The sequence below is a fragment of the Gigantopelta aegis genome, chromosome 4 (assembly GCF_016097555.1).
Source record: "Gigantopelta aegis isolate Gae_Host chromosome 4, Gae_host_genome, whole genome shotgun sequence".
NCBI classification, from domain to species: domain Eukaryota; kingdom Metazoa; phylum Mollusca; class Gastropoda; order Neomphalida; family Peltospiridae; genus Gigantopelta; species Gigantopelta aegis.
In genome coordinates this window covers 70,263,772-70,278,111 of record NC_054702.1, presented here as the reverse complement: position 1 = coordinate 70,278,111, position 14,340 = coordinate 70,263,772, and the positions used below count along the sequence as shown (strand labels likewise).

Sequence of the window (14,340 nt, the reverse complement as noted above, 5' to 3'; positions counted from 1 at the left end):
TTGCTTTGTATATATTGTACATCAGCACTTAGAGAATTCTTATAAAAATCCACTAGCCATGAGATCAGTGATTTAAAACAATTACTAGCGACAGATATGTCACCTAAAGATTGTTTTTACAAAATAGATTTGAATGCAGCATTTGACAACTCTTTTTTTTTTCTCTTTTTCACTGGTGTTTACTAGCCCAATATTGAATATTACTTGCCATGGGAGTGGGGATACCATAACCCAGCTCTTTTTATATACTCTCTCTATCAGTTGCACACTTTTAATTTTTTTTTATTATTTGTTACTTGAATGTTGATAAATGAAGTGCATATAGATAATTTTATTAATGGCAAGTAAACTTCATCTGATAAAAAATGGCTATTTGCCAGTTGCACTTTTTTTTTTCTCCAATATATATATTTTTTCTATTAAAAAGGATCTACAGATTTTTTATGGACAACATTTTGGATAGATCGCATCTTGTAGATATGGGGTGGGATATGCAGTGGTATACATCTGGACAAACATGTTTTATGGGCTTTATTTTTATGTGGACCTACATAAACATTTAAACACACTGTTATGGTCTTGTAAATGTTCAAGACAGAATAAACATGTTGTTTTCCACCTGTTTTTGTTTTGTTTTTTAGATTCAATTTAATCTTCATAAATGTGTATCTCCAAGTCTAAATATTACTTCAGACCGTGCCATTTAATGGGAGCTTTCAGTGTTTCACACTAGCTCCCCATCACTGCCGTGAGAGTAATTTAAAGCACCACTTAACATTTAAAAAACATCGTAGTACTACAAAATGATTAAATATCTATGTTCAGTACATATCTTAAATAGCTCTATAAAGTCTTAAGCTAGGGACACGAGACTCCTCAAGTTTTGTTCATGGTAAGGTCTGAAGTATATGGGAGCTATAAGTTCTGGCAACAAATGTTTTTGACTAGACGACCAAGGAGAACAAGTCTGCACTTGTATTAATCATTACTGGTATTACCCACATAGTTCAAGATATTCAGGGAAATATGACACGTGTGTCATAATGATTTTATGTGCACAGCAAATGATGCAATTTTAGGAAGGGACGTGCTTACCAAAATGGCATTTCGTCGTCTACTCCTAGTTACGTTTGAAACATTTTGACATGGTACTAGTACTACTAGCTTGTTATTTATAAAAAAAAATTATAAAGAAAGTATTACACTCGCATGCAAATTGAACTGATTTTACAAAACTTGTCAGGATTATTGACTTCACTCTGGCAATATAATAATCCCGACACTTGTTTCGTAAAATCAGTACCACACACTAGCGTGTGTATAAATCTATGTATCAAGTAGCTTCTCGCTTTACGGAGTGAAATAATTGATCACCTGGTAGTCAATGATGACATTTTTTTTATTCGAGTACGTGACTAGAAAAATAATAGTGACTTCTAACTTGACTCATTCTGAAAACTAGTAGGTCCCTGTCCTCCACATATTATTTCAACACATGCATTGATGATTGTTCCATTTTGAGGTGTAGTTTCTGTTTGTCACGTGTCACACGGATTGGATTGGATCTGAAAAATGGTCTTATTTATATAAAGTATAGAGGTAGTGGCTTTTATTTTTAAATGGGTATGACTATTCTCCTCCATGTGTTAATTATTAACAGACTTGTAACTGGTGAATTTTAGGGGGTAACAACAATTACCTAACACTAAAGTGGAAGGGCCTTTCCTGGCACGTATTACAAAACATGGAAGAATGTGGATGTTCCATCACATTTTATTCCTTAAATTAATTATGACCATTTTGTTCCTAAACAGATGACGTTCCGTTTTTTATTTATTAACATAGAAATCAAAACAAAAAATCCAATAATGTTGACCAGATTAAGTCACAATGTCGGGGAAAGGGGGAGTTATTTTGACGAGCATCACATAATTTTAGAGAGCGGTCTTTGCGTTAAAATGGGGGAAGAATGTTTATAAAAAAATACATGCCAGGTTTTGCATCGGGCAATTGTTGACTGGCTCCTTATTTTAGTGTATTAATAACTACATTGTACTAAGTAAATCTGTAAAGTCCAAGACTATAGTAACAAAACACACATTTATTGTGTATATTGCCATTAGTAAAATGAACACTTGAACACTATTAGCATAGCTCATGGTAGGCTCCGATTTGCTGAACAACACGTCATTTTATATTCCATTTGATCTACCGATGTTCACTGTCCAAATCACTGACCCATTCGTATTACATATAATGTCTGACAAGGTGTCTTTGATAACCTGCTCCTTGAACATCTAGGTGATAAATCTGGAGGAACACCTCAGTACTTGATAACAAGAGATGTAAAATGTTAGGTCGAGTTAAATATCACATCATCATTTTAGCATTAGATTCTACATGGCATGGTTATGAATATAAAGTCCACAGTTTTTTCTCTCCACGATCTCCATCATTACTGTCATTTTTATGGCAAGGAATTCATTTCAATACTGTTGATAACCAACATGGTGTATTTCGACCGTATCACTGCAATAATAAAACAGAAATTGATCAACACTAATACTGCTTTGAACAACAGCCAAAACATTAGCATGTTAACAGTTATCATGTATATAAATTATAACTGTTAACCTGGTATTTAAAACATTTAGTACTATATTAAATTAATTATCAACAAAAGTAAAGAGATTAACAATTAGTACAAAGAATACTTTTTTTTATGAAATGCATTCAAACTGCAAACACAACATAATTATTTATGTCTGTCTACATGAAGAAGAAAACTGGAAACATGTTTACTAGGAAAGGCAAGAAATGTTTTTTTAACAACACCAACACATTTTAAACTAAGACTTAACGTCTTAATATGTTTTTGTTTTTTTTACAACTTTGATGAGAGAGGAAACCCACTGCCACAACACATGCTACACCTGAGAAGCAGCATGGAATCTTTTTATGTGCCCTTTCCCAAAGATAGGACAGTAAATATTACAACTTTGATGTACTAGGTACTGGTTGGGAGGCAGGACTAGCTCTGGGTCAGAAGAACATTTTGCGAAATTATCTATTAAACTTCCAAATTGTATAAATGTCCAATTATTTTATAACAAAATATTAATTGATGCATGAAATTCTTTTGCCAAATTAAAATAAAATCTGCCAATTGTTTTAAAAATACGCACTTGGTGAGTTTGCCAAGTGCCAGAGCTATCCCTGGGTGGGGAGAAGTCCTGAGTCCAATGACTCAGCAATCCATGCTCAAATCATAGACGAGTGCTCTACTACTGAGCTACTACATTCCAATGTCCCCTCCACCCACCAATATTTATTTAAAAAGCTTTCTGTAAAAAAAACCCCACCTATGTCTTAAATGAGTCTCTAGGAACTGCTTTTCCAAAAAAAATTAAACAATTACCATTAAAATGTAAACAATATATACTAGCGGAAAAAAGTAACAGTGTAACTTGAAACATCAGATAAAATTAACACGGCTCAATATTTTAGCCTGATGTTTTGCACAGTTGACCAGTGAACGCACCGCCACACAATCGCGGGGTCAATTCCGTATTGGCACGTGCCGTTTCGCTTCTTGGACATGGGTCTGTTTTTCAAGGTTTTTCCGCCCAACATTTTACTGCTCCAGCTTTTGTCGACTTTGCTACTGTCGGGTCATTGTTTGGCAACCGGTGGAACAGAAAAGCAGGTTTTTTCGGTTGAAAGTGGTCGTAGAGCAATGCCCAGGCTAAATGTAAATGACCGCCTTCGCGCAATTGGTATGATCCAGGCTGAAATGCTCCATTGCGCTGTTGCTACGCAATTTGGTGTCAACATAAACACTATTCAGGCTTTGTCGCGACGTTTTCAACAATTTGGTAATGTCAGAGACCGACCACGTGCAGGTCGTCCACGCGTGACGTCACGACAGCAGGACAATCATACCCGACTCGTGCACCTCAGGAATCACTTCCAAACGGAAAGTCTGACAGCGCGGACCATTCCTGGATTGCGTGCCATCAGCCCCAGAACTGTACGGAATCGATTACGTGAACAGCGTATTTGTTCGCGACGTCCGGCTGTCCGTTCAGTTTTGCTAAGACGCCATCGTGTAGCACGTCAGGCTTGGTGTAGAAGACACTTGCGCTTTAATCGCCGACACTGGGCGGGTATTCTGTTTACAGACAAGTCCAGGTTTCACTTAGACAGCAGCGACGGCCGTTCAAGAGTCTATCGTCGTGTTAGAGAACGTTTTAGTGACGCCTGTATTGTGGAGCGACGTGCTTTTGGCGGAGGCAGTGTCATGGTTTGGGGTGGTATCACGTCAACTGGACGAACACCTATTGTGGTCATCGATGGCAATTTGAACGCCGTAGGCTACCGTGACGACATTATCCAGGCTCACGTCATCCCATTTGTGCAAAGACAGCAACGTCACATCACGCTTCAGCAAGACAACGCTAGACCTCACGTCGCCCGGGTGGTAAGGGATTTCTAGCTCAGCAGAATACCGATGTGTTGCAGTGGCCTGCAGTCTCACCCGATCTTGCACCAATCGAGCATGTCTGGGATGAGATGCAACGTCGTGTACGTGCGCTGCCTAACCAGCCGGTGACGTTGGCAGCGCTGGGTCAGACGTTAGTCCAGATCTGGAACGGCATTCCCCAGGCATTCTTCAACAATTTGGTAGGCTCTATGAGGCGACGGTACCAGGCCTGCATCGACGCAAACCATGGCCATACGCGCTATTAACTTTGTGAACTGATTTTTTACCCCCGTGTCTTTCATCCCCAATACCAATGAAACGACGGATGCTGTGACATTTTAAATGAATTGAAGTTTTGCAGATTTGCCTATTAACCATGCTATCTGATCGTTTCATCGTTTTATGTCTTGAAATTATGTTTTTATCAACATGATAACCATACACAGTTACTTTTTTCCGCTAGTATATAATGAAAAATCTCATCAGATCTTAATTGATTTTATGTATTGTACCTAGTAGCTACCATCTAACATACTGTGGTGTTGTTAATCAATGATTACTTCTTTGGCACCAACTTACAATTAAATCTTCTGAATCCTTTCCGTCTTACGTAATTAAATTTAGTTTTATAATAAGAAAGGGTTTTTTCAACCACTGTGGCTTCTACTCGAACAACGTCTCGACTGAAAAAAAAACAAAAACAAAAACATTTGTATTAGAGTACATGTTGATACCTGGGCTCATCCCATCCATCGTCAAATTAGCCATTTGCTAATATTCATACAAAATGGTTAATAAAATTTTCTTTAAAATTAGCCACTTTTGGAATAATTTTCAATGAAATACTTTGCATATGTGAAAATTGATTACAAATAAATTCTTTCAGGATTAAAAACTGGTCAAAACTAAACTATTTTCAGTATGAGCCTTGGAGACTGTAAAAGACTTTAATCCTTACTCTTCCCCCCCCCCCCCCCCCCCCCCCCCCCCGGTTTTGTTTTTTAAAAATAATAATACGGCTTCAGTTTTATATAAGATATTTCAATACTACAAATAAATGTTTTTTTATGGCTAAGTACATTTATCCGTGTGGGTGTGCTTTTTTATCCATTAATAACTTTGATGAGCAACAAAGGAGAAATAAAGAAAGTAAAATGTTGAGATTTCGTCCATGCACTTAATTAAAATCTAATTTAAGACTTAAACTTGCTGAAATTTTAAAAAAGAAAACTAAAAAAAAGATGTTATAACTTTTAAGATTCTTGCACATTTGATACTGGCAAACTAAAATAACCAGAAAAACACCCACACCCCTCGATACACAGTACATTTATAAACGGATGGGATTGAGAAAAACTAACCCTTATTAAATTTAGAGTGGTGAGATACAATTTACCCTAGTACATGATAACCTTAAATTTGAGAAGTGTTAATAGAATATTAAGAGCTTACCTCAACAATGGCTGACCAACAAGTGAGAAGTCCTTGCTTCCTACCATTAATACCTTTAAGAAAAAAACTGTTTTTAAAAACATTTTAATAACTTGAGTAAAATTTCTTGGAGTATCTTAAATGTGAGACAAATGTTTAACATGCTCACTTCTAAAATTGATACTAACAACAACAAAATGTGACACTACAGAATATAAATATATTATTAACAATCTCATTTGTATATAATATCTACAACCCCATAATAAATTAACTTCAAATTCAATTTTCTTAAAACCAAATTACATCCGAGTTGTATTATAATATATTACTTGCTAATACATCATATTTTAAATTGGAAACTTAAAGAACACATATTAACATTACTAAACCAAACTAAGTCTGCTTACATATTTATCAGATGTCTGGATTAGTTTTGGGGTGGGGGTGGGGAGAGCGGGGGAAGTGGAGCTCACTGAACACTTTATGCTTTATTTTTCATTTTATATATTACTCCATTATATCATAAATGTTTATAAGATTCTTTATTGGTTAATGTTTTGATAGTAAAACAAAGTGTTCATGAATCACAAAAACTGACAAAGATGTATGCAAATTTCTTTTGGTTAAAAAAAAAGAAGAGACATAACAAATGTAAGTCACTAAAAACACAAGATAAAATTGAAAGCCACTTCAGCACAGAATGGATGAAACTTGTTAGCAGATAGACAGTTGGTGATATTTTGTACGATAAAGCAAAATTGGCAAATGCAAGCAAAGATTGTAACAAGTTGGTTCCTCAGTGACTGGCAAATTATTAAATTATTATTTGTTTCTTATTCATTATTTCTTGATAATTTATTACATATTATAGCATTACTAATAGGTAAAACTAAATATACAAGCTATAGGAGATAACTCCTCTCTAGATTGTTATACCGGCAAACTCTTTATAATGGCAACACAAGCATAGAACAAATGTGGCTTTTATAACAAGAGTACAAAGTATTATCATAGTAAGTCTAGTCCAACCAGTTAATTTTGTGGAGATAATTTTTCAAGTTAGATGAAATAACATTCAACCTGTGTTTTGTGTTGACATATTCACCTTTTCCAGTCGAATTCTATCCCCAATATTTGGCGGGAAGTAATGTTGAATTAATATCATGTCTTCTGTTGTAATCTTTCTTTGTTTCCCCGCTATGTGGACAACAGCAAACAATCGCCCAACATCTTCACTCTGCAATGCACTATTCACCTTTTCTGTTAAGGCTGACAAAAATAAATTATAACAAAACTTAACATGCATATAAATATGGCAGGTATCAAAATAAGTTTAGAATGGTGGTTCAGGTTAAACTAAAACGTTACCACATGTCAAAAATAGAATAGAATAGAATAGATGTTTAACAACACCCCAGCACGAAAAATACATCGGCTATTGGGTGTCAAACTATGGCAAATGCAAAACATTAAGTGTTGTTCAACATCAATATAAAAATTCAAGAGTTACATTTAAACAGTGTAAAGAACTGTGCAAAAAATATAAATATATCACAGATAGGTAACATATCAAGAAAGTCGAAAACAGTATTTCATTGTTCACAAAATCTTATTTACTACTGATTTTATTTAATTGTTAAAGTAATATAAAGTGATGACATTTACCTGTAGACTGGGAAGGGTTTGTTAAGACACTCCAGTCTTCTTCACTGTGAGATGGTCTGTAGAACAGAAACAAGGTGTAATGCATTCAGTCTTATACACATTTTAAACGAAGGAACAGATACCAGATGACAAGTAGTACATATTATTAAAAATGTGATTTGTAATCCAAGTACATATGAAATTGACAAATGTAAATTATTACACATCACATGAATTTTTAATTTTATTTTTAGAATATTACATGCAAAATATACAATTAAACATATACATGAATTTGTAAAAGATAGAACACCAGTTTTAGCTAATAATTAATACCACTATTACTAAGCTCATTGGTTTCCTAATATAGCTTTAAATTACTGAGTGTAAGTGGCACCAATTTCATTTACCTACATGTATTGTCAGCTAATGTTGTTGATAAACAAAAAATTCAATACATGTAATATACATGTATATTACAGGAATTTTTCCAGAATTCTTTTACCAGTGTCCCATGTCTGATGAGACTGGGAAAATTAGTGAGAGTAATTAGACATGGGATCTTTTTTCAGGCCACTGAATGATACAGTACACCACTGTTAAATTAATTGATTACAACATATATAGAGAGAGAGAGAAATTTTAGCACAGAAATTGGAAATTTTCAGTGCCACTTTCTTTTGGGAAGGGGACTATCTTAAAGACCTACAAAATTCAACGCGAACAATCTGATCAAGAATTTTACAGTGTTATTAAAATATTGTCTGAATCTGTAGTATTTACAGACTGTCTAAATTAAAACTATCTGCAAACATTTTCACTCTCAATAATGGAGACCTGGTGATAAATTCACAATACATCAGACAGTAACTTTACATGTACAGGTACATTTGATATCAACACGGAATTCAGGCAGAAAATTAAGTACATGCACCTTTGAGAAGGAAGTGAAGATGCATTTCGAACAGGATGAAAGCAATTTATGCATGTAGGTAGCTTCTCTGTAGATGAAAGATTATGACCTGGAGTTGAAGAAAGCAGTTTCATCACTGGAACAACACCTTCAGTCTTCAGTGTTGAAAAATGTGCATGTCTTGTGCACCGATGCAAACCTTAATTTAAACAACACATAAGTAATTATACAATGAACTTTGAAATGCATGTATGTTGTTAGTTTTTAATGCAGCTAGCTTATAATACATTTTTACAATACAATTCTACCACCATCTTGGATTAAATTACGGCAAAATTAGCTTATAGTTATAGTGACAGACCCTAATTTTTAAACACTACAGCATATTTTTCACTAAAGTTAAAGTTTGTTTTGTTTAACAACATTACTGGAGCACACTGATTAATTAATCATTGACTATTGAATGTTAAACATTTGGTAATTCTGACATATGGTCATCAGAGTAAACCTGCTACATTTTTCCTAATGCAGCAAGGGATCTTTTATATGTACTTTCCCACAGATGGAAAGCACATGTATGTACCACGGCCTTTGACCAGTTGTGGTGCACTCGTTGGAACGAGAAAAAACAAACAATCAGCTCAATGGATACGCAGAGCTGGTTTGATCCTGTAATGCAAGCATGTCAAGTGAGCTCTCAACTGACCCAACTACATGTAATTCCTGTCCCTATTTTTCACAATTACAACTGTTTTTGACAACTGAAATTTGATATTACTTAGATTTTATTGTTTAGATCATCCATTTTCAAACATCTGAACTGTTTCTGCTTATTTACTTAGGTATAAAAATGTCTAATACTTTTGTAGGGGGGGGGGGGGGGCAAGCTAATATTGTGAGGAGAATGATGGAAATACATGGTGAAGAGGTTTCACGCCGGCTGATTTTGCCCAAACATCCCCATTGTTTTTGCCTGAATCATCCAGCTCATCCCTTCTTGTACACTTAAATGCCAATACCAAAAATGCAGTTTTCATGTTTTTAAAAAAACACCTACCTCTACAAAGTAACAGTTATGCAGGGCTCAAACTTAAAAATGTGTTACCCAAGGCAATTTTAAAACTGTCTTCTGTAGGCAAAATGCTCACAGACATCAATTTTGAGCCTACCTACAGCATTTTAAAATCAGCAACCTTTGAGGCGGTTGGTTTAAGATCGATCCCCGTCAGTGGGCCCACTGCGCTATTTCTCACTCCAGCCAGTGCACCATGACTGGTATATCAAAGGCAGTGGTATGTGCTATCCTGTCTATGGGATGGTGCATATAAAATATATCTTACTGCTAATCGAAAAGAGTAGCCCATGAAGTGGTAACAGCAGGTTGTCTCCCTCAATATCTGTCTGGTCCTGAACCATACGTCCGACGCTATATAACCGTAAATAAAATGTGTTGAGTGTGTCGTTAAATAAAACATTTTCTTCCTTCCTTTGCAAAACATTTATTAATTAGAAATTACCCCTTCAACCGATAACTATAATTTTAACCAGCAGCAAAAACATGCCATTGGTGAATCCCTGACTTAAGACAATTCACATTGTTAAATTCGAGCCCTGGTTATGGAGACTACATATTGCAGCTCATCTATTTTTTAAAGGGTATTTTTCCATTTCAATGTCCCAGACTACTGTTATATTGTTACTTTGTCAAAACATATTACAGGTTTGCAGATTAACCAAACTTATTTTCCATTTTCATAGACTGAAACTAAGGTCTGCATCTTTAAAGGCATACTGTCACAGACTTAGACCTTATTTCTCTAAAAATTAATAATAAATCAAAATTGCATTAATTTTTACAGACCAAATCTAGTTAATGCATCACTTTAAGTTTAACTACACCATGATGGAAGTGAAATCCATGTCAACCCTCTCAACAATGTTAGTTTTTGAATTATGGACCATTGCCATAATTCAATTATTTTTACAAAATATCATTAATAAGTGGAGTATGGTGGTTACGTAGATGGTTGAATAAAGTACATTTAGGGACAAATGAAATATATATACTTTTAAGTAATACTTTGTTAGGCGATGTAATAGGTCAGTGGTCTGTGACAATATGCCTTTAAATACAATACCTATTTTTCTAGTTCAGATAAATTTTGCAATTTCAAAGTATTTCAGCAGTATCGTCAACGTCCCTGACTGCGTTATGCTTCCAACTCCGTTCACTTTTTTTCTTGAGCACTTTTCAAGCAATTGACATCTGATTTATTGCCATCTGCTTGTCGTTCATTTGTGAGATTTTTCTTCACAGTTATACAACATTTTCATTAACAATAAAGTTCTAACAAGTAAGTAGCCAAATACAAAACTTTACAAACTCCTAAAACCATTAATTTTACTAAGTCGTTTTTGTTTATTCCTTAAAATTACCGATATTGGGTCCACATGACTCATAGAAATTTATTTAAAATGGAGGAAGATGAATTAACATTCGGTATGTGTCACATGACCTCACACGTGCCAGATCAACAAGGCCAAATCATTTAAGTTTTATGATTTTTAAGACCCCTGTTGTTAGAATTTTTCAATTACTATATTCGATCTGAAAAAGGTATGCTACATTTGTGTGCCTCTACTCAGCTACTGTAGTGAATAGTATTCATAATCCATTCATAACAATTGTAAATAATTTTGAGTGTATAAATCATGTTAATTAAGAATCAATTTATTAAAAAAAAGATATTTTACAAACTATTCACTGGTATGAACGTAATGCCTATCAGTAGTGACATCAAGTGTTAGCAATGGGTGTTGGTAAAACGCACACCAGACCAGAAGGCTTGACAAATTGAATTTTTCCTTTAAAAAAAAAACAAAAAAAAAAACAAAGTGTACATTGTTAAAAAACATTTTTTTCCTTATATAGTGTCCTTCAAAAATGTAAAATGACGAACTGTACATGCCCATTACGATACTTTCTGCAAACACATGTGCCTGAATGCAGTTAGAAACATCACACTCTTTCCTGTTTACTGGAGGGTGTTTCACTTTTATTTACTAGAATGGATTTGTTTTACGTCCATATTGTAAAAAAATTTACATTAATTAATTTCAATCTATTTTGTTTCACGTATCATAACTGAAAAATGTAGAATAGTATTTCCATCTAAACAACATATTTGTGTTTTTGTGAACTCAGTTTGGGACATCGATGGTAAACATTATTCAATATATTGTTTTTTAAAGAGTTTACTTCAAACATCCATAATATTTGGTTTGTTATAATACCTAACACCTTCAAAATAATTTAAAATAGTGACTTTTTGAAGTGTGTGTGTCTTGTGAAGACTTAAGTTAAGTGGAATTATTTAGTTTCTTTACTTTTAGTCAACGAAAATATAGTCCACCAGGGTCCACCAGGGTATAAATGCTATAATATTGGACTGTTTATGGCAATGCAAAGTATAAAAAGTTTGCCACTTGCTGAGATGTGTTGTGTTTTTGTCTCGCAAAGATGTACATACCCGATAATGTGGCTCTGCTGCTGGAAATCTTTAAAACGTGAGAACAAAATCTCCCAAAGGTAAATGTGACAGCCATCTTTAATTAGGACAGAGTTATCGGCCCAAGACAATAATGTATGGAAGCCTAGGTAGCCAAAAATCGGATAAAATTGTACTAGATCTATATATTTTTATTGATTTATTTTTTAAAAAACATTTTTAAAGCCCATGGTATGTGCTGTGCTAAATGTGGGAAAATGCATAAAAAAATCCCTTTCTGCTAAAGGAAAAATGTAGCCAGTTTCCTTTAACACGATACGTAAAAAAAGAAAGCTGGTAGGCCCTAGTTGATAACTAATAAAACTTGGATCTAGCGAGGGCCGAAGTACCCGGATGTTCGGTTACAAGATTAAGCTATCACCACTACACCGACATCAGTGGTGTCGTGGTTAAGCCATCGGACATAAGGCTTGTAGGTACTGGGTTCGCAGCCCGGTACCGGCTGCCACTCAGAGTGAGTTTTAACGACTCCCTCTTCTTTCTCACTAACAACTAACCCTCTGTCCACGACAGACAGCCCATAGCTGAGGTGTGTGCCCAGAACAGTGTGCTTGATCCTTAATATGATATAAGCACGAAAATAAGTCGAAATAGAGCTATCACCTAACTAGCCCGAGTACTCTAACCGTAAGAGAGCAAGATGGACATTTTGGACACTTATAATGTTCTGTCGGAGCATTATATAAAGTTCTATATAAATGTCCGCCTTGCTTTCCTATTGTCAGAATACCCAGAGGTGCTTTGGTTCCAACCAGTATCCCACGACTGGTATATCAAATGCCTAGTATGTGCTGTCCTGTCATGTTTGACATCATGCAATAGCCGATTATTAATTGATCAATATAGTCTAGTGGTGCTGTTAAACCAAACAAAACTTTAATATTATCATGAATAATATGTGCACTTTCTTAGACATAACAACACATCCTCGTATTAAAAGTTAAAGTTTATTTTTGTTAAAAACACCACTAGCTAGAACACAAATATATATATATTAAATCATTGGTTATTGGATATCAAACATTTGATAATTCTGAATTTTGTTTATTAGTTATTAATAGTCTTAGAGGAAACCCACTAGGCCTACATTGTTAAAGGGACACACCCTAGTTACAGTTATTTGTTAACCATTACGGCGTTGTTTTTCGCTATTAAACCCCATTTTTCACAAATAAAATTGCACTTTACTTACATTTTATTATTTAGAATACACATTTCCATTCACCTGAAGTGCTTTTTGGTAATCCTGATGTTTGTAAAACCACGAAATGCATTTTTTTGCATTTTTTCACAAGACATGCTATCGAGAAAAATCCGTTAAGCAAGCGAGGTCCAATCTATTTTTAGAGGGAATCTTCCTGTGTAAACGTCACAGATGTTGGTATACCACGTGACCGTTATAATTTTGGTTCGGTTTGTTTTCTCGTGCACGGTTCGCGCAATCAACAACCGATTTGTTGTTCATTTGTCAGATTTTTCTTCACAGTTCGTGAACATTTTCAGTAACAATAAAGTTCAGACAAGTAAGTGTCTCAATACAAAACGTTACAAACCCTTAAAACCAATAATTTTGCTAAGTCTTACGATATCTGGAGAGGGGATACAACCAGGACAGAAAAGTTGGAACATGTCCAGGAGACGTGAAAAGAACGCACCCCAAGTCTGTGCGCGCTCTGTGAAATTTGTCGTGACGTAGGCATTGTCGTGCTTCGAGCGACATCTACCGGTGACATCAGAATACTAACTTTCAAAATTATTTCAAGCAATTGGGACATGGGGATTCCCATGGTATTTATCGATATAAAACCTGCTTTTTCACTCCATTTGATAAAAACGTGATCTAAGTGTGTTACAGGTTTGTAGATTAACCAAATTATAATTTATTTTCGCTGGATGGAACTAGGGTGTGCGGCTTTAACTGTTAGATATGAACTTTCCCTTAAAAAATGTTTTAATGCGCTAAGGCCTACGCGTTCCTTGTCCGCACCGCATACGCATAAATGAACATGTATATTAAATCCTGGCTATGTCAAAGCATATGTTAAAATAGGCCACCCCCTGCTCCGGAGTTGGTCACTGGCGAAGTCAGAGGCTAAATCCGAAGTGGGCGTGCCTGAATCTCTGTGGATAGGGGCACGTAAAACACAGTTTCCTTCCTTAAAATAGGCCTAATGATTGTTGACTGTCTATTTAGAGCAGATCTATCGTTTTTGTGGTGATTGTAGAAAGATAGCTAAGTCGTCGATATGTAGCTGAAATGGCCTATCGTAGATCGGAACTGTAATTCTATATTTAGC

The 14,340-nt window shown here is 35.1% G+C and overlaps 1 protein-coding gene across 1 annotated transcript; it reads right to left on the bottom strand.

The window, feature by feature from the left end:
* Positions 1-2,086: 2,086 nt before the first annotated feature.
* LOC121371013 (39S ribosomal protein L21, mitochondrial-like) lies at positions 2,087-12,103 on the bottom strand. Its single transcript, XM_041496619.1, has 7 exons — positions 12,005-12,103; positions 8,496-8,673; positions 7,583-7,638; positions 7,023-7,186; positions 5,936-5,988; positions 5,063-5,166; positions 2,087-2,529 (listed from the first exon to the last, which is right to left on the bottom strand). The coding sequence occupies exons 1-7, from the start codon at positions 12,078-12,080 to the stop codon at positions 2,468-2,470; spliced, it is 693 nt and encodes a 230-aa protein (XP_041352553.1). The 5' UTR covers positions 12,081-12,103; the 3' UTR covers positions 2,087-2,467.
* Positions 12,104-14,340: the final 2,237 nt, after the last annotated feature.

Coding starts and splice junctions, on each gene's coding strand:
- LOC121371013 (XM_041496619.1), bottom strand. CDS start 12,080: ATGGCTGTCACATTTACCTTTGGGAGATTTTGTTCTCACGTTTTAAAG. Junction 8,674..12,004: donor CAGCAGAGCCACATTATCGG/GTATGTACATCT, acceptor GTTTAAATTAAG/GTTTGCATCGGTGCACAAGA. Junction 2,530..5,062: donor AGGATTCAGAAGATTTAATT/GTAAGTTGGTGC, acceptor TTATTATTGCAG/TGATACGGTCGAAATACACC.